Source organism: Corvus moneduloides, chromosome 2, assembly GCF_009650955.1.
Source record: "Corvus moneduloides isolate bCorMon1 chromosome 2, bCorMon1.pri, whole genome shotgun sequence".
Taxonomy (NCBI): domain Eukaryota; kingdom Metazoa; phylum Chordata; class Aves; order Passeriformes; family Corvidae; genus Corvus; species Corvus moneduloides.
The window spans coordinates 104,980,579-105,007,227 of record NC_045477.1 but is presented as its reverse complement, the minus strand read 5'-3'; the positions used below and the strand labels follow the sequence as shown (position 1 = coordinate 105,007,227).

The following is a 26,649-nucleotide window of genomic DNA, read 5'->3' as shown; positions in this document are numbered from 1 at the left end:
CTCAGAGAAACAAACAAAAAAAAATAGCCTTTCTGAAGACCTTCTTAACTGGAGTGGAAAAACTCACTTTATAATACATTCATGTATTATTATAAATATATCCCCAAATAAGAAAGTCAGGATGAAATAAGGCTATTTTTTTATCCAGCACTATAGCAAGGAAGCATCTCTCACATATAGCAATGCTTTTGTAATTAAAAACTGCAATTTCAGGTAGGAAACTTGAGTTCTTGTGATCTAGGTGCAGTAATAGTATTTTAATACACATTACTCTTCTAACAGAAAGACTGAAAACAGCTCATAATAGGATTCAATGACCCAATTACAAAATTACAATTTTGAGTCCCAACCCCCCCACCCCAATCCATTACTGACTGCATTAGCCATACTTAACCATAAGCTTTCCTATCATACAACAGGAAAAATTGTTTTCATAATGATTTTAACTCTCTCATGTTAAAGCCTTCAAGATTAGTTTTTGTACCCTAGTTCACTGGCTGCACAGTCAAGTATTGTGGTATTTTGTAATAGGAATTTGAAGAAGATCCATTGACTGTGCTGTTTGAAAAAACCTGAATTTTCAGATACTTTTCAACCACGGTACAGACCAGTCCGTATAAGTGTGTTTAAATTTTCTGTTTGGACTCAGCACAATAAACCTTTACAATATTAACAGGAAAGCTGTTAAAAAATTATTCTTATAATCACAATCAAGGAATGTCAAAAACTAGAAAGAAAAAATGAAATTTACACCAAACTACTCATGAGTAAAGCTTGGCCATTATTTAGATAAGTAATATTAATAATACTGGGAATCCTGAAATGTTAATCTTACAACTGAAGATAGCAACTGTACAGAATAGATGTTAAGCAAACAATTTAATGTAATGAGAGCCCCAAATATTTTGTGGGGAAAAAAAATGAACATGAAGTGTATCAAAATGGTTACTGTTATGTATATGTCAACAGTTCCTCAAAATTAACATGACCTTAGGGTTTATTAATCTCATTACAGTTTACAAAATACTCATAGTTCATAGTACTTAAACAAAAAAATCCCACCTGTTTACCCAACAGATTAATAGACACAAGAAACTCAAGTCTGTAGCATTTAGATTAACACAGAAAATGATCTGACACATATACATCCCATTAAGTACTGTGAACAGTTTGTAGTTCTGTATAGAGAAATGGATCTGATGCAGCAGTTTAGCAGAAAGTGAGAACTGGCCCATAGAAGAACTTACACAAGACATAAGACTTCCAGACTCTCAAGAGAATTCATAAGGTTTCTGCAAGGTGGAGATTTATTGCCCATTTACAAAGAACAAATGGTAATTACAAGACAAATATAATAATTAAACATACAAGCTCTTGAATTGTACAAAGATACTAATTTCTCATGGTTGAGGTGCATTGTTAAAAACAGTGCTAGCTTAAGAGACCTTTGCAAAGATGCCATGTAATCCCCTACAGTTACAAGGGGACGTGGCTGAACAGGTAAGACACAGATTCACCATTGTGTGTTCTTCGAATTGCCTCTGCCAGGATCATGGAAATGTCAATAAACTGAAATAAAAATTGAGAAGAAAAGTTTTATGGCATGCCAAGAGCAATAAACTATGCAGTTTATAAACACAGACATTCCAGCTATCTTTGTAGCTTTTATTTCTAGGAAGTAACATAACATTAAAGCTTAGGCATTGAACATAAATATATATATAAGAACTGCAATAATACCAAGTAAGAACTGAAAAATTGAGTAAGAAAGCATTGACTAGGATCACTGAACAGTCATATTGTTGAGGACTTCTGACAAAAGGCATGCTGTCAAAAAGCCCCACTATTATTGCCATCAGATGGCAGTGTCTGCTTGACACAAATACAGTTTAAAGGAAGTACACCTTTTAAAGTGCTTGCCTTGTTTCAATAAATACCAAATAAATGTTAAGCTTTTAAAAATGCATTTAAAACTTCAATCTTTTATGCTTTTCTCCACTCTGTACTAAGGAAAACCTCCAAGTGGGACACAACTTCCCAGAATAATTCCATTTTTGTTTTTCAAGAAAAAATAAAGTCGTCTAAGATTTCTGTGGCCTCCACAACAGAATAACTAAGTTCCTACATGCAAATACTGTGTAATTAATATTGATTTAAGAAAGAAAGAAAAAAAAGCCAGTCAATTTTTCATTTGTTACTCTTTCACAATCAAGCACACTCAAGGTGTGGCAAATACCAAATATTTTGCAGTGCTCTATTGTATTACCTGAATCCCCTTAAAACAATTCTTTAGCATTTTTTAGCAAAATGTTTTGCAAACAATGTATTTAATAATATTAATTTTCTCTCAGGGCACAAACTCTAGCATGAATGAACAGTAAAATACAAATCTTCAGTCTAAAGAAGTGGCATAAAAATACCACTGTACCTGTATTTTTGGGCAATGTTTCATTTTCTCCTCTTGGGGGATTGTATTAGTTACCACAACAGCCTCAAATGATGCATTATTAATCCGAGAGAGGGCAGGACCAGAAAAGATGCCATGAGTCAGAATGGCATAAACTTTAGTAGCGCCAGCAGACATTAACCTGTAGAACACACAAAAATAGCATGCTGTGATGCATGTTTACATACATGGCTACAGATGAAACTGGATACAAATCTTGAAAATACATTTTACTTAGTAAGTCCTATATATAAAATATCTACAAAATAATTCCGATATTTGTATAACCTCAAAAAGTTTGAATTGTCTCAGAAAAATCCCCAACAAAAATTATAATTAAATTTAAAAGTTATTTGCAGCAGTGATACTAACCTAAAATGCTGCACTTTTGACCATATCTGCACAACATAAAAATGAACTCCAGTACAAGCTTTCTATCTTAACCAGGCAAAAAATTAAGTAGGTTGGATGGCAGTATTCACAACTCTATTGTGCTTCCATTATTGCCTACCTTTATTTTCATTTGCAATTCAAACAGTTCTGCTTGGAAGGAGTTTCCGAGGAAGAAGAAATGTTAATGATTAAAAGCCTAGCTTACTGCAAGGTTGTGGGAAGACATGCTGCTGATCCAAGCACACAGTGAAGTGATGCATGAGGAGGAAAAACAGTATAAATCAAAGAACTAGAACACCTTGTGAATGAGTCAAAATATCTTAATTTAGTTTCTAGTGGCCTCAATGCCTCCAGATGCTCAGCTATGTCCTACCTGCTTCTCTAGTCTTATAAACAGAGGCCCTGAGGAACAGCATTTTATCAGATCATCACAAAGGCACAGGAGGAAGCGTAAGGGGAAAAAAAAGACAAAACCACAGAAACATCATCTCATTTTGAATGACTTAACAGAATTGAAGTTTCCTGGTCATTTTCAACACTCCATTTAGTAGCTGCAGCCTACAAGGAGAAGGCGTTACAATATGGTGAGTGTCTATCAAGTGTGTGTACTTGAGTTTGTATTTAAGCAAGTTGATCTGCTGTACCTGAAAATATATTTCTTAGTTCATCTGCTTGATATGCACCTAGGTTGCAGAGATAAAAAGAGTTCTAGGGAGTATTTTGGTGAGCAAGTCTAATTATAGACAAAGTACATCCCACCTGGATTTGACATTAATGAAAAGCACTAGTTCATGCCAAGAACATGATACAAGGCAGCATTACTCAATCAAAAGCATCTTAGTGAACATTGCAGATACATTGAAGGTGATTGGCAGTTTTAGAATTTGGTCTCTAGAAACATACTGTAGGTAAATAAAGAGTGCTTCTTTCAAAAAAAGGAAAGAAATAAAGGTTTTTGACAGGAATTAACTTCCTCTATGCACAAGAGTATAAAAAAAAAAGTTGGCTAGGCAATTTGTGATTTTGATCTACAAATGACACAGCTTAGAAGAATACTTTGGGGCATGATGTAGATTAGAATGCAGATAGCAAACAACTATACAACATGTCTGCAAAATTTCATCAAATTTCCATGAAAGAGAAAAGAAACTCAAGACTATATGAATCCTTCTTCCATGAGTTTTTTTACATCCTTTATATAGGTGCAAACAGCAAGTCTGCAACTAAAGACTGTAAACTCATGGGATTATTTTTACTTCAAACCACTAAAAATAATGTCTAGTTCACTTAAACTTCACCATGTTGCTTTCATACCATTTCCCACAGCATTCTCCTGTAGAAATTTGCATCTTGTACCTTGGACATGTATACTTTTCACTGAGTAAAAAACTGGTTGGATGGCTAGGCGCAGAAAGTGGTAGTGAATGGAGTTATATCCAGCTGGCAGTCAGTCACTCGAGGGGTTCCCCTAGGGCCAATACCATCTGATATCTTTATCAACGACCAGGACAAGCGGATTGAGGGCACCCTCTGTTATGTTTGCAGGTAACACCAAGTTGTGTGGCAGTGTTGATCTGCCTGAGGGCTGGAAGGCTCTGCAGAGGGCTCTGTTCAGGCTGGATCTATGGGCTGAGGCCATTTGTATGAGGTTCAATACGGCCAAGTGCTGGGTGCTGCACTTTGGTCACAACAATCCCCTGAAGTGCTACAGCCTCAGGGAAGAGAGGCTGAAAAGATGCCTGGTGGAAAAGGACCTGGGGGTGATGGTTGAGAACCAGATGAACATGAGCCAGCCCTACTACTAACCTGAAATGAACCAGCATAAAGGCAGCTGGAAAACCATAAATAATCCTTTCTACTTAGCACTGCTAGAGCCTTAGTTAACATAGGGGGTCCATATTCACAAGCTCCACTTCAAGAAGTGGAACACCTGGAAGGAATCCAGAAGGCATCACAATTGAGCAGAAGTCTACAAACCTTGTGGAAAGACTGAACAAACTCCGGTTACTCAGGTCTAGGGGGAAATTAGAACTCTTCAACCAACTTTCAGACAGAAGACAGGAAAACTTATGCTCACCTCCTCAGATGAAAAGGACAATAGTTTTATACTTAAGAGGTACAGTCAAAATTAATATTACATTTGCATTGAACACTGTGGTGAAAATACTTTACAGTGTTAAATCCGGTAAAGCTTTGTCAAAGATTTCAAAGATTGTGAAAGAAAGGAGAGTGGAAAGGCTCCATGATGAGGATCAAAGAGGGAATGATTTTTTTATCTGTTGCTTCTGCCTTGGAACTCTAAAGGGCACTAAATGGCCCAAGTCTTTTTCAAGTTATATGACATTTTATTTATTCTTGCTCTTCCTAAGTACAGATCATATATTTCTGTAAATATTTTCTCAGTTTCATGTTCTAAAGAAGGACACAGCTGAATCACAGAACTGTGACCTATAGACTCAAGGGTCAGAACAACTCAATGCTACAGAGGTCAGGTTGGGTTGTAGGCTTTGAGGATAACTTCATTCATCAGCTGTGCAGTGAGTGAGAACAGTACCATGAGGCAGTGGGCCAGATTGTAATAATACTCACTTGTCCGCTGCATGACATATTGTGCCACATGTGTCAGCCATATCATCGACAAGAATTGCTACTCTGTCTTTCACGTCACCAACTAAGACCATTCTGTCCACTTCATTTGCCTTCTTTCTTTCCTTATGAATGAGAGCAAATTCCACATTCAATCTGTCAGCAATTGAAGTAACCCTAAGTTGCAGGAAGAAATACACCACATTTAGAGAACCATTTTAAAAGAATAAACAGTCATGCATATGTATTTGTCACAAAACACAATTTTTATCTTCTGGCTTTCAAATTGCCACAGCAAAAACTTTTGCAAGGAGTGACACAGGTAGAAACAAACTTAATTAGTTGCTAATAAATACAATCAGAGTGTCTTCAGCTAGACCCCAAAAAACTGATTTTTTAATTGAGTTTACTTTGGTTTCCTGTCATTAAGTGCCTGGCTTTGAAAACATTTCAGCTATTCACAAACTTTTATTAAGCTGCTGCAATACTAGTCACACTAGGTAATTTAAAGTAGGGGGAAGTCAATTCTAAGCCTACGGGAATGTGCACTTTAACAGTCTAACTAAAAAATAACATTGCAGGATTTGAAACTAAGCCAAAGGGGAAAAAAACCCACAAGTTAATAGTGATTAATAATTCATTTCACAGTACTTGACTAGTAATCAAGTCGCTTACTTCATTAATAACTCCCTTAGCATACACCTGCTTGACAAAGATCTTTTAAAACCCTTCAGGGTGACCTCTGGTGGCCAAACAAACTTCCAATAATAAACTTGTTACAGACTTCTGATTACTTTTTTCAGTTTGTTTAAAATAATAGAGCTCTTAGGTATAAAGACACAGTAATAAACCACACCATGCTTTTTTCTAAATGCTGATGCAACCTTGTAGCCTGTCCTTTTAGACTATGTTTAGAATGCTGTTTACAAGGTTGTTAACATGCATGGTTAATACAGAATACAGTTTTGTTTCTTTACCACTTAAATATGAAGGTGTCTTCAGTTACTGTGTGTCAACAAATGGATGATAAACAAAAATCCCAAATTTTGGCATTTTTATGAATAGTGTAATTTCATAGCAAGTCTCAATACCTCAGAGGCATTAAGATATCAATAGAATTTCCATACCTTATTTTAGCTGCAACATCTAATAAGCTAGGGTAAAACCAAGCAAGTGGTAAGATACAAAAGAAAATTCAAATATTTTAAATGAGTGCAAGAAAATGGATTTTTTTAAAAATTAATACTTACGGATTTAAATTTTAAGATAATTCATGTTCAATTTTCACATTCTATTAATTTTTCATTAAGTTTTATTTTGAATTTCTACATATTTTAAATGGAAAGGCCAAACAATTTTCTTTACATTATATTATTGGAGGTGAAGGAGAAGCTATGAATTTATTGAAAGCAACATTTACCACTACTTCACCAGAAACTGGTTGGTTGCATTACAACAGAAAGATACTAAAGATGGACTGTATCTATCTATATTAAATACAGTGAGAGTGATCCTCAAAAAATAAACTCTTATGATTAACTTGATAATGCACAAATATTTGGTAGGGGGAAAAAATGCTTCTGACTTGAATTCTAAGCAAAGGTTGTATTTTGTTTAAAAAACAAAACAAAACAAAAAACAACATAAAAACCAAATGCAAAAATAACAGTATCCTGATAGGAACGAACAAAGACATATAACTGACTAGGTGATCTTTTAGAATGCTTTCTATGGTCTTCACATCCTTAACTTGATTAATCTGAAAAGGAACAACTAGGAGTTCTACTCAGTCTTATTTCCTTAAAAATCATTACAACAGGAACACTCAGACTCAAGAACTTCAATTAAAATCAAATTATGACAGTCTTTCACATTTTTCCCCACACTATATTTCAGACATTTAAATTGCTATGGGCTTACAGGAGTTTTACTTAATTTGTCTTTGTTCCGTCTGCAGCAGCAGCATGAGCAATAAAAACCTGAAAATAAGCATTTTGCCTCAATGGTATGCTTTATGACCTCACCAGCCAGTCTGCTTCTGAGCTTTGGCACTGGTTTATACTCAATCAATACCAAATAAAACAGAGTCTGCTAAATGAGTTACACATGCTGTGAATGAAGAAAGACTCCAATGAACTAAGCTTTCTATTTTTACCTTTCACCACTCAAACTTTCATTCCCATTTTCTAGTGTTTATAGTGCAGAACTTGGGGTCAACAGGTTTACATCTGGAATGCAATAATGTAAAGAAAAAAGAAATACAAGTCAAGCAAGCTCTTACCTAAATGCCAGCAGGTACAGTGGGAATTGGCCATATGCTTTGACAGAGAAGGGAAGCCTAGGCAATTCCAGAGCGAAGCAGGAAGAGGTGCAGCAACTGGACTAAAGAAGCAAGCAGCAGGAAAATCTCTTCCCTCTGGTGGAGGGATTCAGCTAATGAGGCCATATCCAGGGAGAGAGAAAAATATCTTCTTTAGAGTATAGAAAGCTCCTGAATGTTTTCAAGCATGAACAGCATTGGAAGAACTAGTTGTTCTGTTTTCACAATGCAGTTGGATTCATCAGTGATGTACCCTATATCTCGCACAATTCATAGAGGAATATAGAAGACTAGACAAACTAGATCATTAACCACTAACTATGTGTAAATCTGATAGTTTTAGGCTTGTACAGTACCTTTTTGCACCACCTGCATCAGGTGAGACTATGATACAGTTTCTCCACTCAGGAATGTTCTCTTTAATCCACTGCAGGACTGCAGGTTCTGCATACAGGTTATCTACTGGAATGTCAAAGAAACCCTAGTCCAAAAGAGAAAGAGAGTTTCATGAATATGTGTTTTCATCTCACCTGGAATGAAGACAAAGGGAAAGAACCAAGCCTTTGCCTTTCATAAATGGTAGAACTTCATTATTATTTTACACTGGCCTAACTCTAACTCTGCTTCTGATACTGATGCCTTAGGTTTTAACTTTTATATTTTTCAAATCCTGTACTGCTTAGTGTGTAACTCTGAAGTTTCTTGTAGCCTGGTAATTTCTGCTCTCTTGTGCTGGGTAGACATAACAAAGCCTCTCCAGGCCTGGTCTTCAAGGACACCTAGACTGTCCTAGGCCCAAAAAGTATAAACCAAGAGCCTTTGAGAGAGGGGCAAGCTGAGGGGAATTACATCATTAAACTGAAGCTTTAATTGGAGAATTAACCCTGCTATGCAAATGAACCAAACCTATAAAAGTGTGAAGAACTTGTGACCTGTCGTCCATCTTGGGGTCCATCTTGGCAGTAGCCTCTGGCCCCCAGGGGGTACCTTTGAAGGCCTTTCAAATAAATACCTACTTTTATTCCCTTACTCTTGTCTAGTCTCTGTTTCTAGGAGGCCTCTTAAGGCATCAATACTACTGTCAAATGCTGCTGAAGTCAAATAAATATTAAGGCCTCTAAAAATATCACCCAAGAGTAGTGAAAAATATAACGGGTGTTCTCAATTGATATAAAAATCAGAAAAGATGATCACCTTCAGGCACTCAAGTAAATTCTTGATAGTGAAAAGCTCTCAAAAAAATCCAGTGAATAATACTCAACTTCCATAAATTTCAACTGCTTGACATTAACAGCAGTATTTCAACATGGCGAAGATTCAAACTAAAATGGAATCTTTGTACAAGGTATAAAAACAAGAAATCTGGTTTAGACCTTTTTATTTATGTGACAGCCGTCTAGCATAATAAGAAATTCTGATTAAATGTGATTGCCAGAACTGGAAGATACAGTGTTTTCTATGAAAAATAAGTTCCCTTAAAACAAGGTACACATGAGAATGACAAATAATGTCTGCTCTGTGTCTGAGGCAAAGGTTTTGTGATTTGCTGGATTCAGCAGTAAGCTAGATAAGGGTTGCCAGGCTCCATCTCCACTTCTTTTAAGAGAATATTACACCCTTGGCTGTAACTACCTAGGGCAACACTATAATCTCTGACAAGGCTAAGATTAAGAGAACTTGCCCCAGGCTAGTATATTTTATGTTCTGGAAGCGCTTACATTAGACTTGGCAAATTCTACCAAAGACTCCAATGCATCAATATTTGAAGTAACTGCAAAATCACCCCAAAAAATCAAGACTGGTCTCTTTCTAAAAGGGAATTTAATTAGAAACAGGTAGCAAGACTTTCTCTGAACCCTGAGAATTCTGTACATAGTCTTTCAAAATAATGACCGAAAACCCAGAGAATTACTATTAGCTTGTCACATTAATTCAGTAGAGCTTCTAGGCACAACTAGTAAGAACCAACAGTTACCTGGATCTGAGAAGCATGCAAGTCCATGGTGATGATGTGGTCAGCCCCTGCAACTGACAGCATGTTGGCAACAAGTTTTGCAGAGATTGGTGCGCGGCTCTGAGGAAAAAAGCACAAATCTTTACATTTTAAAAATATTTCAACTAGATGCAAGGATTCAGAAGATTAGTTATTTTTCTTTCTTTTCCTTTACAATTTTGGGAATCTAGATATGAAAAGCTCCAGAACTTTAGCCAAACTATCCTGTCAATCTTGCTACTAGGGTTTTGAAACTCAGTAAAGCATTTAGGAATATCTAAAACAGTTTGCACAGTCTGGCTAATAATGCTTTGTATTAAAGAGATAAAATTCGGGATATATTTTTCCAATTCTTCTACTTAAAAGTTTCAGCTAGCTTTTTCATAGCATAAAGACAATCTTAATTTCTGTAAGCCTCTACTCTACATTAACATACAACTCTGTCTTGTTCTAAGAAACATTGCAAAACCCAAAGATCAAAGGCAAAATGAACCCAACTTTTGAGAATACTGCTTTAAAACAATGTTAGTATCAAGCATTTCTTCATGACACAGTAAAGCTTGTAGCAGATCCTTGGTGTCAGGGGTCTTCTAACCTGACCCTTTTTTTGTTAATTATGTTTAATTCCTGGATGCAATTAGGAGTCTAGAATTCCCAAAAGGGACGGGGGGGGGGGGGGGGGGGGGGGGGGGGGGGGGATGAAGAAATCCTAAGAAGAAAGAATGAAAGAAGAATAAAAATCTTATTAGCAAAGTTAATGCCAATGTCAACAGCTTTTTAAAAGCGTCAAGGATGCAAAACAAACAAACAAGCAAAAAAAATGAAACTATGACTGGAGGATACCTCACTTTTTTTTTTAGTTACTCCAAAGTTTCTGCATTCTTTTTAAGCTCTGCAAAAACCTAGTTTTCTCTAACAGAAACACTAACCAAAACCTCCTGCTTTCTTTTTGCTAATCTTTAAATAAGGCTAATAGCTGGCAATAACATTAGCATGAAGGCAGAACTGCAAGTCAGTTTCCATCCCAATATCAGACTGTTTTCTGCTGGCACAGTATTCTCTCCTGCTACATCTCTTTATCAAACAACCTCATTTCATCTCCTAGGAACCTCCTCTCCTTCCACGCCATACACACAATTATAGATTATCTCTGCTTCCCTTCCATTGATGCTCAAGGGCATAAGTGACAATGAGCTGAATCACTGACAATTTAGCCTGGATGCTTTTCCATCTGTGTCCTATCAAGAAGCCAGTATTTTCCTCAAAACTTTTGCTAGTTTAGGTGGAAACTTGGCATTTCTCTGTTTTAACCTGCAGATTGACAACACACTTCCAGAATAGAAACTGAGATACTGTAGTCTCATTTTATGGCTAGGTCAAGTTTATCACCACCATTACTGAAATTCTTCATGTTGAAAACCATCTCTTTTGAGGGACACACATCATCACCACCACTACAGAGAAAACAGATGCAACAGCCAGCACTCCCCAGATCTCTGTGATTCAGATGCATACAGCTTCCAGTTTATAATCATTAGTGCTTCAGCACAGTTGATTTTCTACTTACTGAGGACAATGCTGCTCTTCATTTAAGTTCAGTTCTGTAAGTTGTCTGAAGCTTTCTGGATATTTCTATTATTGGCAGCAAATTTTTTTCATGCCATTTGAATTCCTGATTACTTCAGCTCATTTTAGCATCTGACATTTTCAAGCTGGACTTCAAAATACTCTCAAATCTCTGTCAACATCTAACAAAAGAAATATTTAGTATCTACTCTTTTCATTCTATTGCAGTGTTCTCTTACCAACTCTTTGCAAAGATCTAGTTTAGTGCTTCCATTAAGCTGGACTAACAGGTAAAGTTGAAATGAGAGGTTTGTTCTCCTGCTTGCACTATCCTATCTTTCCAGGCTAGAGACTTCCCTTGTGCTGTACACTAGGACTTGTCTGAACCAACAACCAGGTGAGTCAGCTCAAAAAGAATGAAAAGAAAATGGCAAACCAGGACCAGTCGCCCTGGTAGAAACAAGTAACTAGCTCAGGCTAGCAGCTAAAGGCAAATTACATTCTTTTCAGAGCATGGTTTGCCATTTCCACTCCATTTAGCACACTGAATTTTGTCTAATTTTTTCATTTTTGTTCAATGGGAATACCATTCAGTTTGTCTCACGTATCAATATCATGAGTATCACCATCACAAAAATCCCCAAATAAAATACTTTCCTACATCACATACTAATGCATACATTACCAGTTGATACTTCTTTCAGCTGCTGGCCTTGCAGGCTGCCTTCCCAGAAGGAAGAACTTGAAGTTTTACCACTAGGTAACTTGTTTTAGCAGATATGCACACATCACAGATTGCCTACATGTTGATGGACAGAGGGTCTTGGAAGGAAAGATAGCCAGACACGAGTACCTGTTTCTCAAGAATGGGCTAATAGCAGATTAAGATAAAAGAAGTTTGCAGCTGACAGTTTCCTTTATACAAAATTGTGCATTAAAAGAAAATCCACATGACACATTTAAGATTTTCTTGCTTGCATAGAAAATAAGTTTTGTGCTACAATATGATCCAAATTGAAGATTATTTTAAAATCAAAGAAAGTATATTCATGGGAACCTCAGACAACCTGGCCTCATTATTCAGAAACTTGGATGACAAAGGTGGGTGAGAACTCACGATTTTCCTTATAATGTAGTTTGTAAGGTTTGCTTCTGATGAGAGAGATAAGGACACAGATTCACAGTATTCATTGTTCAATTATTTGATGTAATTTTAGATTATTTTCAGAATTATTAGTGTGAAGTGCAGCATTAGATTATGCACAAAAACAAAATTGTAAAAGAAATCACTTGAATTACCACTGGCAGGGGGAATCCACAAAGCTAATATAAACAACCTCACAAGAGAAACTGTGCAAAGGACGCATAGCTGAAAGTAAAAGTTGTCCATCAAGATCAAAGCTCTGTTGCCTTTAAGCTTCTTAGTACATTGTCTTGCTCAATATTCATCACATGCACACTGAACAGGAAAAAAAAAGGAAATCAAAGAAAGCCCAAAGATTTATAACTGGAACTTTCACTTCCAAGAAAGCCAGTTGTGAAGTGTATGGATACTGAATGTTCACTAATGTATTACCCAAATTTATCATTTCAAAAATGAGATATGCTTTGAAGCCTCAGAAATTGACAGCCATTATCTTGAATGTCCAAATAAATTTTTAACTAGAATCTAGGAGTTTTCTTGTAGCAAATTATTCCACAGGTTTACTGTCATGGCCTAGGTGAAACACAACTGAAATCAAGAAGTGAAACTGAAAATGTTCCTAGTTATACATAATGTAACCCAGTAAGTTTCACCCTTTAAGGCCATATTAATGGAAATGCATAGTGTTAGATTTAAAAAAAAAAAAAAAAAGATACCTACCCAACGCTCCACGGACCCCTTCTACAAATCAAAAAAACAAAGTTACATGAGCTGTAGAACACCAAACTCACCTGTCACTGTACTTCTAACTTATCTCAAAGGCATCTCTGCAGCATCCTACATAAATGTGTCCTGCCCACAGCTTGGAAGGTTAGCATAATTAGAGGATGCGTAAGTGCAGTTATGGTCAAAGCACAGGAACATCTGAGCTACTTTTAAGTTTAGCTAGCTTGTGCATCAGAAATATTCTAGTTTAGGGCAGCACTTGACTGAGTCTAAATTAATTTACTGACTTTTTTATCATTCTCAGTAAGCCTTTTTTTTTTTTTTAAGTCTGTTTCCCATTTAAAGATAGTCCAGGTTTAGTGCTAAAATTTTCAGAGTAGGTTAGATTGCTCAGACTAAGATTTTTACTGCAAGCCCCTCTCCTTACATAAATAAATGAAGAGCACTTTCATTGTTCTCAGGAATCATAACTGCACCAGAGGGATGACAAAGACATGGTTATTTTAAGTAGCAAGGACTCCGTCTATTTAGTTCTTAATGAATTAAAGTCAATAACTTAAATTCAAACCAGAAAACAGCATCCATCTAGTGGAGATTATACTGCCTCAGTTCATAGTCAAGCAAGCTACAGCAACGTCTTTCACACACCAAAGAAGAAAATCTGTGTACGATCCCAGGAAGAAAATGGCTGGCACTTTACTGACACTTCAGGCAGCACACAAAGCTTGTGCCCTCATCATGGGTCAAAGACCAAGTGATCTGATGCAAGCAGGAGGGAAGTTGTCCCTGTCAATAAGCCGCCCAATGTTGACAGCTGTATTATAGCTAATTTTGCAACATGGAGGTCAACTACCAAGGTTAATTTCCAAAGATGGCAAACATTTTCTCAATTGCAAAACAGAGGAGGGGTAAAAAAAGCCACAAAAAAATATTTTGCCTACAGCTGCAGAACTCAGTGACACACAGAGAACAGTCTGGAAGAAAAATCTCAAAATCTCTATTAATCAAAATCACTTTCCTAGGCTTTCTATCTTCAGATGGCGTTTCTGAAATACGAAATGCTCCTAGATGGCACGCACTCTGCCACCACACTGGGGGGTTAAATTGTCTCTGGAAGTCTGCCACATGGAATTTGGGTAGCCTTGACAAGACAATTTAGATGCATGGAAAATTTGGAATATACTCTTCCTTTTCCCACACCAAGAACTTAGAAGATGGTACAGCAGAACTTCCCAAAATGAAGTGGGAAATCAAAACATAGTGAGATGCTTTCCCTTCTTTTCAACAAAATGCTTATTGGTACCCCTTCAAGGTACCAATAACCCTTTTGATGTACAGTATTTCACCCCTTCTGATCAAGGGAAAGCATCATCCAATACAAAACACAGCAAAAATTAAGTACCAAGAGATGTAGGCAAAGAATAGGGTTTTATTTTTTAACTCCTGAATTCTATTTTTAGAAGTGTAATAAGCAGCCCTTCATAGTATTAGCATGGTATTACAGAGCCTGCACTTAAAGAATTAATATACCAGAAAATAAGTTTTTTTAGTTTTGTTCTTAGATATCACAGGCTGACTATTACATATTTTGTAATAACTGCTATTATTTTTAGCTTTTCCATTACTTCACTCCTGTTACGTTTTTTATCTAAAAGAATATAAAGACCACCAGAAGGCTTTCAGAATGGTTTGCTTGATGCCCAAAGTGAAAGAGAAGGGGCAGTCCATTTACAGGAAGTAAAGGAGAGGGACAATTTTCCAAAAATACAACCATTGCAATCCAATCTTTAAAGCCAAATTCACATTTCTTATTACTTCTTTTCAAGTGAGTTTAGGTAAAAGTACCATTCACATAACCTATCAAAGGGGGTTTTTTTTATATATAGTAGAGATAGAAAGTCTAGTTCTGTATTTTTTAAAATCAGCCTCACCTCCCACAGAGGGTTTGTTACTGCGTTACCAACTTGGCTGAACTGATATATTCATCAGTTATGACAGATCAAATTCAGGAAAAAGGCAATAAAATCAGTAGAGCATTTATGGGGTTTCCATACAATTTTTTGTATTCATAAATCAAAGTAGTTACTACAGATATAAAAACTTTTTTTTTTAATCTGTCTGGCAGCACAAAATAATGTTTTTATTAATTTCCATTATGTATTGTGGATTTCATCAGTTCCTTCCATTTTGCTCTGTTTAACCATATATGATAAAACCTACCTACATAATAGTTACAGCACTTTAAATTTAGTATTTAATTCCATGCAATTAAAATGCTTAAAAAAGTGTCCTCTCTCCATTTATAGGGATTAAAAAAACCAAAAACTTTGCAAAAGGACAATAAACAATCCCATAAGATGGGGTTTGTGAGCAAAGTACTCTGCAATATACCACACACACAGAATATACCTACTTTTGCAAACTGAAGACATGTCAATTATCAAAACACAGGCAAAAAGGTAATTTATTGTCTCACTTCATTCACTTGTAGATAAAATAATGGAACATTTTACCAAGAGAAAAGGATGGGGGGGGGGGGGATTCAAATCTTTCTAATAACTTAAATAATTTTTAATCTCCAAAAATTTCAAGTGAACAAACTGAACAAAAGCCTTCCAAAATGACATAGTTCTTACCTACCTTGTCTTTCTTATCTTGCCTGGCATATGGAAAACATGGAATTACAGCAGTCACTCTGGAGGATGATGCAATCTTGCAAGCATTGATCATGATGAGTAGTTCCATTAAGTTGTCATTTATTTCTCCACAGCCACTCTGGATAATATACACATCTTCCCCTCTCACACTTTCACCAATCTCTACACTGAAAGAGCAGGAGATGATAATTTCAACACTTGTATTACCGGAAAAGTATTACTAAAAAATAAAAAAATAAATAAATCCAGTTATGTTTTAACAAACTACGTTAGGTTTTCTGTAAACTTCCCATTTAGAGTAGGATTTTTTTTGCAGCAATTTCGATAACAGCTTCCTTGACACAAAGTCCATGTCAATATAAGCCAGTCTAAAATTTACTTTTGCCTCAATATGGTCTTCATCAGGTCAGCACCAACCAACATGTAATTACAGCTATAAAATCTACACCATTATGTTCAAGTAAAGTGTTTTTAAAAGACAAAAATCTTATAGAAAAGCTAAGAAGGCTGCTAATCAACAGCTTACTATGGCTCAACTCTCATGTTGAGTCAGTTGTTCTATTTGCTCTAACAATGCTTACATGCTTTGGTTCCTTATGGAAGTATCTAAGTTTTTTTGTTCTTCCACAGATTTCAAGACAAATTCTGGGACCAACCACTGCTCACGCCACAGAAGTCAAAAATTAAATAGAGCTTAAAAACAAATACGAAAAATAAAACAAAACTGTTGAACGTGTATTCTTTCTCAATTCTAGATCCAAGCAAAAGACATCTACTGCTGAACCACACAAACTTTTCACACCTGTTACTCCAAAACTTACATATAAACACAGCAGAATAACCTTCATTTTCCCTAAATCCATGCACAATGTACATGAAACATACAGACTTCCTAAATAATTAAGTGATCAGACCTTGCAAACCCATGCTCTATAATGTTAGCCTCAGTTTTTAAGTGCTAGAATATACTGAACCCTTATTTAAAAGGTTGCATCTTTACCCAAGACACAAATAAGAAGTTTCTGACTGGAAACCATCCAAATGGCCCAGATGTGGGTAGAATAATTTCTCTGATGGGTCCTTCAATGCTGAGGCTTATTCTAGTCAAACACTGTCCTAACAAGTTTTGTTTATCAGCTCTCAGAATCCTGTGTAAGACCCATGAGCTTTGCACAGAAAGGAATTTACTGCTTTTCAACATCTTAGTGATAAGCACACATTTGATTTATCACCATCAAGATAGTTGAGTACATGCTCTCAGCTCCCCTATTCGAGTTCTCTGCAGTCCCAAACAAGTTATATGAAGATCCCGTCTTAACTTTATTCCTTAATGGAATACATTTTTTGCCTAAGAATGCTACTAGGAGGATTTCTTAAGGTCGAAAGAAAGCAAACCAGCAAACAAACACCAGGTCTCTGGAAGAGGTGGTCAGGTACAGAATCACCTGGGCATATGTCAGGAAACCTTTTGGAGCCTTTCATCATTCCACAAAGACACGATTTTTTAGTCACAAAACTGTTACTTCCCTCTCTAAATTTTTGATCAATTGAATGAGGCCATTCATAGAAAACTGTTTTGATCAAAATATTTTCTTAGTTTATGTCCCTTTTTGGAGCTGAAAAAGTTTTGGTCAACATAACATTTTTTCAGCAAGATAGTAAGTGTGATATGATTGGAAAAACTAGCCAGGCTTAAGTAGAAGAAGCCCTTCTGAACACAAATCCAGCTCAATGTGAAGAATCTGCTCACTAGCTTATGGATGTGGCCTCAATCATTATTATACCTTTGTGGTTATCAAGAGGGCTTTAAAAAATTCTAATTGCACCCTGAATCAGCAATTAGACCTGCTTTATAGTGAGTGTTGTCTCATACCACACCTTTGGAATATGTCCGAAGAAAAATTATTTTATTACTTAAGAAAAAAAAGGAACAGCTAATTTAACAGTCTAACATTAAATACTAGGGGAAAAAAATGGCTGAGTGACAAAAGTACATGATCTTAGTGTTCACTATATACTGAAAAAACACTGAATTATAACACTCAGAGTTGTTTTAGTCTTATAAAAACTGTCACTTCTATGCACATCACTAAAAAATAACAATTTTCAGAAGGTCAACGAATATACTTTCAGATAAATATAGGTCTGGTTAATATAGTGGACCAGAAAAGATGATTTTTCCATTGTCATTAATTGTATCTTTTTCCAATGATCTTGGGCTACCAATAAACATCATCCTGTAAACAACTTAGAAAACAAACCTGCTACTTCTTTCTCAGTGCATTTGAAAAAAAAAAAAATGTAGCTATGTTTTTATGGCTAGAATGACATAATTATTTGTCACACAGAAATGTGAGTAGTCACATTTCCCAGTCAAGATGAGAAAGCTGTGCAACAGATCAGTATCTCTTATTATCTACCTTCTCAAAGATTGGTACTGAGAGGAGCTGTGTAGACTCAACCAACAGATACACACACAGATGCCTATTTTACCTTCCCCAAGCCAGAGAGTAAAAGATAACCAGTCACTGTGTTGCAAGTATTCCATCAGATACAGCCTGTACTAACCACATTGGTGGGGGTTTGGGTGGTGTACTTTTTTTTTTTTTCCCCTGGGGTGGTCAGGGGGCAGGGAATTGGCAATTTGGGCTTGTTTTGGGTTTTTTTGCCCTGTCCCTTTTTTTTTTTGTAAAAACAAAAATACGTTTTTTTAACATATTCAGGCAACCAATAAGAGACTATAAATTATAGAATCAGGTATTTGAATGTTGTATCTCAAATATCTATTATCTAAGCTAACAGCAGTCAAACTTTGTGACAGTTATCTTATCAACACTACTACTAAATTCCCCCATCTCTGTCATGACCTTATTAACTGTTCGTGAGGTTATTTAAACAATTTCACATAGTCAGGACACAGAGGAAGGACACAAGAATAAGCTTTTGCCTCAAGATTACAGGCTCTGTTTGTTTTATGCAATTCAATCAAATTCAGCTATTTGGTAACAGTTTAAATAAATTTCTGTTCAAGAAGAGTCAACAGAACCTGTACATTAAAAGTCCTGACACCACACAACTGTGTTTAAAAGAGAAATTTACAGAAATCAATAGCCCACAAAAGTAATTAACTCTGAGCCAGTTGCTTGGCATGCAGAAGCACAAGGTTCTAGCTGGGAAAGATACATATAAGACAGGACATGATGAATACCAAGTTTAAGTATCTGCGTTCAACTTGCAAAGGCTGATTTGAGAGTTCAATTTAATAAGTAGAAACTTGGACAGGCTAATAACCATGAATTAAGGATACAGCATAAAACCACTTAGGTTACAAACATATTTCAATGGCTGAAGCACCATTAAGCAAAAATCAGAATCAGGAGTAACAGCAGACTGAGCTCCTTTTGAGCTAGATTTATAGTGCAGTCCCAACTGAGCTTAATGATGGGAATTATAAATTTGTACGTCCTAACTAAAAACCAAACAGCTGTGGGGAAGTAGAGGAATAAGTATGTAGAGCCAGACTACAATGGTAAATAATGTAAATACATAACTAGGATGTTCAAATCATACACTTACAAGGGCTCTATGGTTTTTTTTTAAATAACTACAGCAGATTAAGTTTCTAGCCATGCTTACAAAAAGTAAGATTTCTCAAGCAAATTAGAGGCTAATAAACTAGATGTGTACTTCAGGCCCTTTCAGTACCCACAGAAGAGGGCAAAAATGAAGGTCTAGAGTCCTCATACAGTGTGCAAATGAATCAATATCTCAAAAGTGGTCAAACAAATCCACATGCTGAGTTTGCAATTCATTGAAACCTAGCCAATGGCAAGCACTGAGCAGCAGGGTGTGTTTGACCTCTTACCTTTGGGAACACCTTTGGCAGAGTAAAGTCTTTCAACTCAAGAGTTTCAACTTATTGGGCAAATATTTCAACTGACATGATGTTACATAACAAAGTGGGTACCAGAAAAGCCCAAAACAACAAAGAAACAATAAAAATGCCAGAGTTGGTTTTAGGTCTATAGGGATCCCGTATCTCCTGGCACCCATGGTCTCCCCTCAACTCTAGGCTCTTGCACTTTGATTAACAGCTCCAAGACAAACTCCCTGCTGTATCTCCATTAACAACTGCCCAGCTCTAATGCAGAGCACTGGTATGGTAAACACCAGAAGATAGGAAATATCTTGTTGCCCTCTACTCTGGCACACAGCCTGCCACCACAAGAGGAAAACATTTTTTCTTGAGCAAGTTCTGGGTTTAGCTACATTCAGTCCAAAAACTACCCTCAAAAATTTGTAAACAAATGTCTAACAGGCCTGAACATGTGCAAAACTCTTCAAAGGCTCAGTACCAAATTCTGCAGCTAAGGACACATGGGATTTTCAGCCATTATTCACACATATTGGGGTTTTTTGTTTGGCTTTTTTAGGGGGGAGCAGAGGGTAGGAGGTGTTGTGGGGGTTTTTTTGGTTTGTTTTTGTTTGTTTGGGTTTTTTGGTTTGTTTTGTTTTAATTTCAAATACTTAGCATCTACACAAAGATAGAAGTGCATAGTATCTGGCAAGGTCAAAAAAGTGAAAGTCTCAAATCAAAAACTTTAAAGGATTTGGGGCCTTTTCCGATTCAGAGAAATGAACAATGCAATAAATGGCCGTATTTGCTGCGTCTTCAATTCCCTATACAAACAAAACACTGTGCTGTTGTGGCTTTAACACATATAGTGTGCAGTCCGGAACCAAATTTTACCTTATTCAGCCAAGCTGGTAAAATCTGTTTCTCCAGCCTCCTCTTGCTCATGACAGTGCAGGCAAGCTGGGAGAGAGGGAAACAGCTGCCCCCACTGACAGAGGCAGACCACAACCAGCCCAGCTGGAAATCGCTCAGCAGCAGGGCAGTATGAAGAAACACTTCACATCCCACTGTGTCCCTAATCCCTACTGCCTTCAGCTGTTCTAGCAGCAGTTTATGACCTGAGCTTGCTCATTCCATGATTAGGGATCTGCAAACACCATAACCATCTACTCAGTGCGGGTGATACAGCTCATGGCTCCACATCAGCTGAACCCAAAGGAACCAGATTACATGAGATGTGGTGAGGTCATGTCTCATCTGAGACAGCTGCAGTACCAGAATTGAAGGATGCTGATGGGGAGATAAGAAGGAAGTCTTAAAGCCAGGTGACAAATCATACATCCCTAGTATGAGTGTTTCCAGGTTTCCTCTTGATTTTTTTCAGTTGTTTACTTCATGGAACAAACTGGTTTTATTACCCCACTTTGTGTGAAAGAGAGACTCAAACCCATCCTTGAATGAATTCTCCAGGGAAACATCAGCTACTTTTTTCTAACTTCCAGGATCAAATATCAGCCCATGACATCCAGTTTAGTCCATTTACTCACAAGAAAATAGCCCTTATATCAACAGCACAGCTTTCCCCATACAGCAGACAACATCTCTTTTGTAGTCATTCCACATTTCCTTCTGTAAAAGCTAAATGACATACGCTTTAAGTTGGTGTTTCTGAAACAATCCAGCTTCAGCAGCTGAATAAGGCTGTGGGTAGGAAGCCTTCAAACTCACATGTGCCAAGCAGGACTTCAATTCCCTTCCTCTTGGATCAAGAAAATCTATTACTCACTTCAGCCAGTGAATCTGACAGCAAGAAGCCAGGAACCTCACAGGAATGGGTGGGAGCACTAACTTCTTTCACCAGGAAAGATGTGTGCAAAAGAATGCCATCTATGAGTAATTTCTCCATTTTGAATTAACAAGTATTTCAAGGGCAGAATTAAAATAAATAGTCTTTACAGAAGGAAGAATACCCTATCTTGTATGAAAATAAATTTATTTACAAAGCAATAAATTTAATCATATTTTTTCAATTGACTCACCAAAAATATCTGCACTGGGGTTTAATTGTATAGAAACTCTAATTAAATGCTACCTCAGTGTATTTGAAGACAATTTTGCAAAAAGCTTCAGCATGTTTAATATCTGCATGCATCCGTTACATGGCAGTCAAACAGTTTCATGACGCTGAGGCTAAACAGTCCTGTTTAAGGACTTCCATTCCTTTCTTCTTCCTCCAGCCTCTAAACCCTGCTGATGACAGTTGGCTTGTGGGGTTTGAAGAAGATAAACTGAATAAGCCCCCACTGCAGCCCTTATCATTTTGCCAGATAAATAAGAAGGTGGTGCCACCCAAGCTCCTACCATGACACTGTGGCTGGCACTTAACTGACACACAAGCTATGAATAATAAGAGTTATCATCCACAACCAGATACTATTAAGGAGCTCTGGTGCTGCATTTGATAGGGTTGCTTGACATTAGTAGCCAGCTGAAGGAAAACATTTCCACACAGTTTAAAGGGAAGGAGGGAAAAAATGGGGCAGTGATTGAGTCTGCCATCAATTTCCCCCACTTTCTCAGCACAGACATTACATCTACCAGCTACAGAACCCGAAAGAATATTGATTGCCTAAATCAAAAGAGGACTGTAATATTATTTCTAGATACACCAGTCTCAGTACAGATAAAAATGAGAAGCCTTTCCCATTTTAAATGTTCTGGAGCTGGAAACATACTGGCACTGGCTATTTAGCCACAGTGCTTGTCAGTGGTGGTCCTATCCCTGGCTGACCTCAGCATCAGTTTCTCAAACCCACTTACAACTGCTGAGAACTGGGACTGAAACCTAAAGCCTGTTTGACTTGAAATAGAATGCAAAATATATAATAACTCTTCCCTCCACTCTGTTCTGCAAGCCAGACTAATTACACCTCTCAAGTAAAAGGCTTCCAGCTAGGACCTTTTGCAAGGATTTAAGCCTGGGGCTGCACACAGTTATCAATTTATGCATCATTTATATTTAAGAGAGTGCAGCAAACAGCAGAACAGAGTTTTGAACAAAAAATAAATCTTCTCTGCAACTTGCTAACTTAACAGATCTGACAAAGCAAGTTTGTTGACCCTAATGCCCAGGCTCATCTGTTTACATGGGGGTTTGCTGGAGTGCCACTGGAAGGTTTAAGGTTTCTTGAGCTTTTTAACTATCAGGTTTTAGTATTCTGCAATACTGCAAGTGTATTTCACAATGCCAATACACTTGTTTATAAATTTAAAAATGCAACAAAATTAAAGAAAAGAAAGGACCATGCTGGATTCACTTTATCTAGGAAGAAGTCCTCTTTTGCTTACATACACACACAATTTTACAGTATAGACAGACTGAAAATTCAGATGCCTCAGGAAAGAACTCCTCTGCATAAGTATCACTTTACCTGTAGTTTAATTTCAACTACATTGTTGAGGAATTAAGAACATTAGTCGTGAAAACTGGAAATCCAACATCCTGAAGAAAGTTGCTAAGAATATTGAAAAAATTACCCACTTGAAATATTATATGGTGGATACAACTTTACTTGCTGAACGGGAAACAAGAACTTCAGATCAAACTCTCAAAAGAAGGAAGTTGTAAAGCAAAAAAAAAAAAAAACAAACCCAAAAATGTAAAGATTTAGAATATTAAGGCATTTCAGTTCAGGGATTAAAAGAAATAAAAAAGATAATGTCAGCCTTGCAGTGTTGCAACAGAAGCAACCAGAAATAATATTCCTAAAAAATACATTCCTCATATCTGTACCACACTACATTGCTAGTTGCCTAAAAAAAATAAACTGGCACTACTAGATTAGCCAAACCACTGACATACTGCAGTCACCACTACCTTCCATTTTAATGGCAGAGAGAATAGTCCCTACCTGGAAAAATAGGTGGAATGACAGTCTTCAGATGATTGTATCCTGAAGCCCAGAATTTAATTATAAATAAATATGCAAACTGTGGAGATAAATTTCTACCTTGGATGAAATCTTAGTCAATTATTTCTGCTGTTTGCTATGTTTCAAGCACAGATTAAGATAAATGTCTCTGGAGAACAAACATTAAAAAAAATTAGACAAGTTAGCAAGAAAGTCATGCAACCAAATACCCAAGTTAAGTTTTATCATGCAGAAAAGAGATCAAAGAGCAATAAAGTGAGTATAGGGCTGGAAAGAACTGAGAGAAGATTTAAGCTTTCATTTAATCAGGAATGAATAGAAGAGTTAGGGTGTGCAAACATTAGATTGCATAAACACCAGTGGAAGAGGGTTTATAGTAATGCCAGTGAGCATGACTAGAGCAAGAGCAACTGCACTGAGAATGCAAAAATGTAGACAGAAGGACAAGCTTTGTGAGAGCAATTTTAGAATACATCACGTTAATCTTTCAAAGGAAGCAATGAAAACATGCTTTTTCAGGAGATTCAGAACAAGAACAGATAAAAATAAACATACAAGAAGCTCAAAGACTAGCCAGCTACTTAGAGCAGGAGCTTGTTTCAGAATCAGCTGGCAGCCTGGACTCACACACCTATATAGAGAAGCAATTGCAGTCTTACCAGCTCATGGGACGAACATACCACTGTCACTTCAATTTAAAATTCTTCATTAATATTGAGCAAATCAAATACTTGGGTCAGAAAGCTAAGATGACACACTAGTAAAGAGACCCAAAATTGATAGAAAAAGCATTATCAAGAACATTCTCAGACTTCAGGTGAGCAGGTTGTCCTCATGGTTTTACACAGGATTTTTGCACTGTTACCAAAGTCACTTTCTGCGTTTGTCTGGCCAGGAACCTGCGATGACTGCATTTTGCAGAGTAAGCCAAGGCCATCACAACAACTTGTATCGCTCTCATGCACAACCATCAGCCTTGGACTACAGAGTGGAGCCCTACAGGAGCTATAGCTTGTCCACCACACACACACCTGGCTGCTAATGCAAAATAAAGATGAGTTGCAACAAATTGTGCAAGTGTGGTTTGACCTAGGCCCTGCTTTAAATGTCTAATCCAGCATCACCATCCTGTTCTCGTATCTGCCTGTAAGTAGGTCTGTATGCACACCTACTTACAAAACTACATCGCATACTATAGTTTATAAAACTAAGATTATTTTTTTATCTTTAGGTAAATAAAGCTGATAAACTGCACAGGTATTATCTGTGAGTGGTGGGATGCGCCCGACATTGCAGACGAGCTGCCTGTGCAAAAACCATTCCCACCCCACAGTAAGGAGGATGCTCTTCACCCGGCCAGGGTCGTGCCAGCCCTCCTCTGACCAAGGAGCTCCCGACAGGAGCGCGCCCGAGCTGTGCCGGCACAAGCCAGCCGGGACACCTCCGGTGGGTGCTCGTGCTCCGAGGAGGGAAGGAGGGAGAGGGAGACAGGAGAGAGAGGAAGGAGTGCCGGGCAGGACACACCGGACCACGCCATGCCCCCGTGGCTGCATCTGGACCGAGCCATCCATAGGCGGGTCCCGCACCGGCTCAGCCGCCCTGACAGGACCCGCCGCCAGCCCGGGGTGACAGCGGGGCTGGTGACAGCGGAGCGGGACCCGCCGCCAGCCCGGGGTGACAGCGGGGCTGGTGACAGCGGAGCGGGACCCGCCGCCAGCCCGGGGTGACAGCGGGGCGGGACCCGGCGCTGCAGCCGCCCGGGCGCGGGGGTGTGTCCGGGCTGCGCCCGTGACGCCAGCGGGGCGTGAGAGCGGAACACGCGGCGGGGCCGGGGCAGAGGCACGCACCTGGTCTCCTGGTTGCTGAACTTCTTGGTGACCACCTTGCCCAGCTCCAGCCCGAGCCGGTCCGCCACCCGCTGGGACAGGTCGTGGTGGGAGCTGCCGCTGAACAGCACGATGTTCGGCATGGCGGGGGCGAGCGCGGGGCTGCGGCGAGAGCGGCAGAGGAGCGCGGGGAGCGCGGTGCGGGGTCAAATAGCGGCGCTGCGGGCCCGCCCCGCCGCCAGGAGCGGGAGGGACCGGGGCGGGGCGAGCCGGGGCGCCGCGGGGCACAGGTATGGCCCGCAGCCCTTCGCGGCCACGGGGTGGCGGTCGGGGGGGTGGCTGCCACCGCCTCCTCCGCCGCCGCCTTCCCCTTCTCCCCGTCCCGAGCCCGGTGCAGTCCGTGGCTCTTCCAGCGCTCGGCCGGGCCGTACCTCAGGCGGGCAAAGCTCTGCGCTTGGAGAGAGGCACGAACGGAAAATCCTCACAGGCATCCTCGGCTGCCTATGGGATGTGTGGTTCAGGTGACACCGGCACCTAAAAAAGCAATTGCCGAATACAGCTGTAGCTAGGTGTATGTGGAGTTAGACAGGTATCTAACTAGTTTTACTTACTAGAGCTGTCCTTAAATAACCCGCGACCGATTCTCTATAAACACTACTCATTTTCCATCAGCATGGTTTTGTCGACTGTTGCTTAGAAATAGGCTCATGAGCAAAGTGCTTTCTGAGAACTGACAAAAAGGTCTTAGCTTTCAGATAGAGCTGTTTTAACTTGTATGCATGCAAATAAATAGATTGCATTGGACAAATAACTTCAGAACCACCTCAATTTTCCTGCCTTAAGCAAGCTTTTGCTTCAAGAAGCAGAGTCTTGAACACATGGTTGTTAATGTTCTAGCCATAAGGTAATTCATGACTAAATAAACCCCGTTGTTGCATAGTAAATTTTTCAACTGAACCTGAATTCCAGTAAGGAACTTCATCAAAAAAAAAAAAAAAAAAAAAAAAAAAAAAAAAAAAATCCAAGATTGGGTTGCTGTCATTCCTGTTCTTCGGCAGTCCAGATGCTTGCACAAATTATAGACATTTCTTCCTAGGTATCTCATCAGTTAATCAGAGGGAATTTAAATAGGGAGTACAGCTTATGGACAAGAATGGGAAAAATAAGTGTTGTGACTTACCACAGCATAACTCCAGAATCCATT

At 38.3% G+C, this 26,649-nt stretch overlaps 1 protein-coding gene across 2 annotated transcripts; it reads right to left on the bottom strand.

Moving 5' to 3' along the window:
- Positions 1–1,284: 1,284 nt before the first annotated feature.
- PRPS2 (phosphoribosyl pyrophosphate synthetase 2) lies at positions 1,285–25,643 on the bottom strand. Of its 2 annotated transcripts, XM_032100649.1 has the most exons (8): positions 25,467–25,643; positions 15,815–15,998; positions 13,169–13,189; positions 9,721–9,819; positions 8,102–8,226; positions 5,429–5,602; positions 2,429–2,588; positions 1,285–1,569 (listed from the first exon to the last, which is right to left on the bottom strand). In XM_032100649.1, exons 1-8 carry the CDS (start codon positions 25,586–25,588, stop codon positions 1,477–1,479), a joined length of 978 nt encoding a protein of 325 aa, XP_031956540.1. In that variant the 5' UTR covers positions 25,589–25,643; the 3' UTR covers positions 1,285–1,476. The 2 variants fall into 2 exon arrangements, with proteins under 2 accessions (XP_031956540.1, XP_031956541.1); XM_032100650.1 differs by lacking the exon at positions 13,169–13,189.
- Between the last annotated feature and the right edge of the window lie 1,006 nt (positions 25,644–26,649).

Excerpts from the sequence above, each read along its gene's own strand:
- PRPS2 (XM_032100649.1), bottom strand. The coding sequence starts at position 25,588 with ATGCCGAACATCGTGCTGTTCAGCGGCAGCTCCCACCACGACCTGTCC. Across the intron at positions 9,820-13,168 it reads AGGGGTCCGTGGAGCGTTGG|AGCCGCGCACCAATCTCTGC; the intron begins GTAGGTATCTTT and ends TTTTTTCCTCAG. Across the intron at positions 1,570-2,428 it reads AACATTGCCCAAAAATACAG|TTTATTGACATTTCCATGAT; the intron begins GTACAGTGGTAT and ends TTTTTATTTCAG.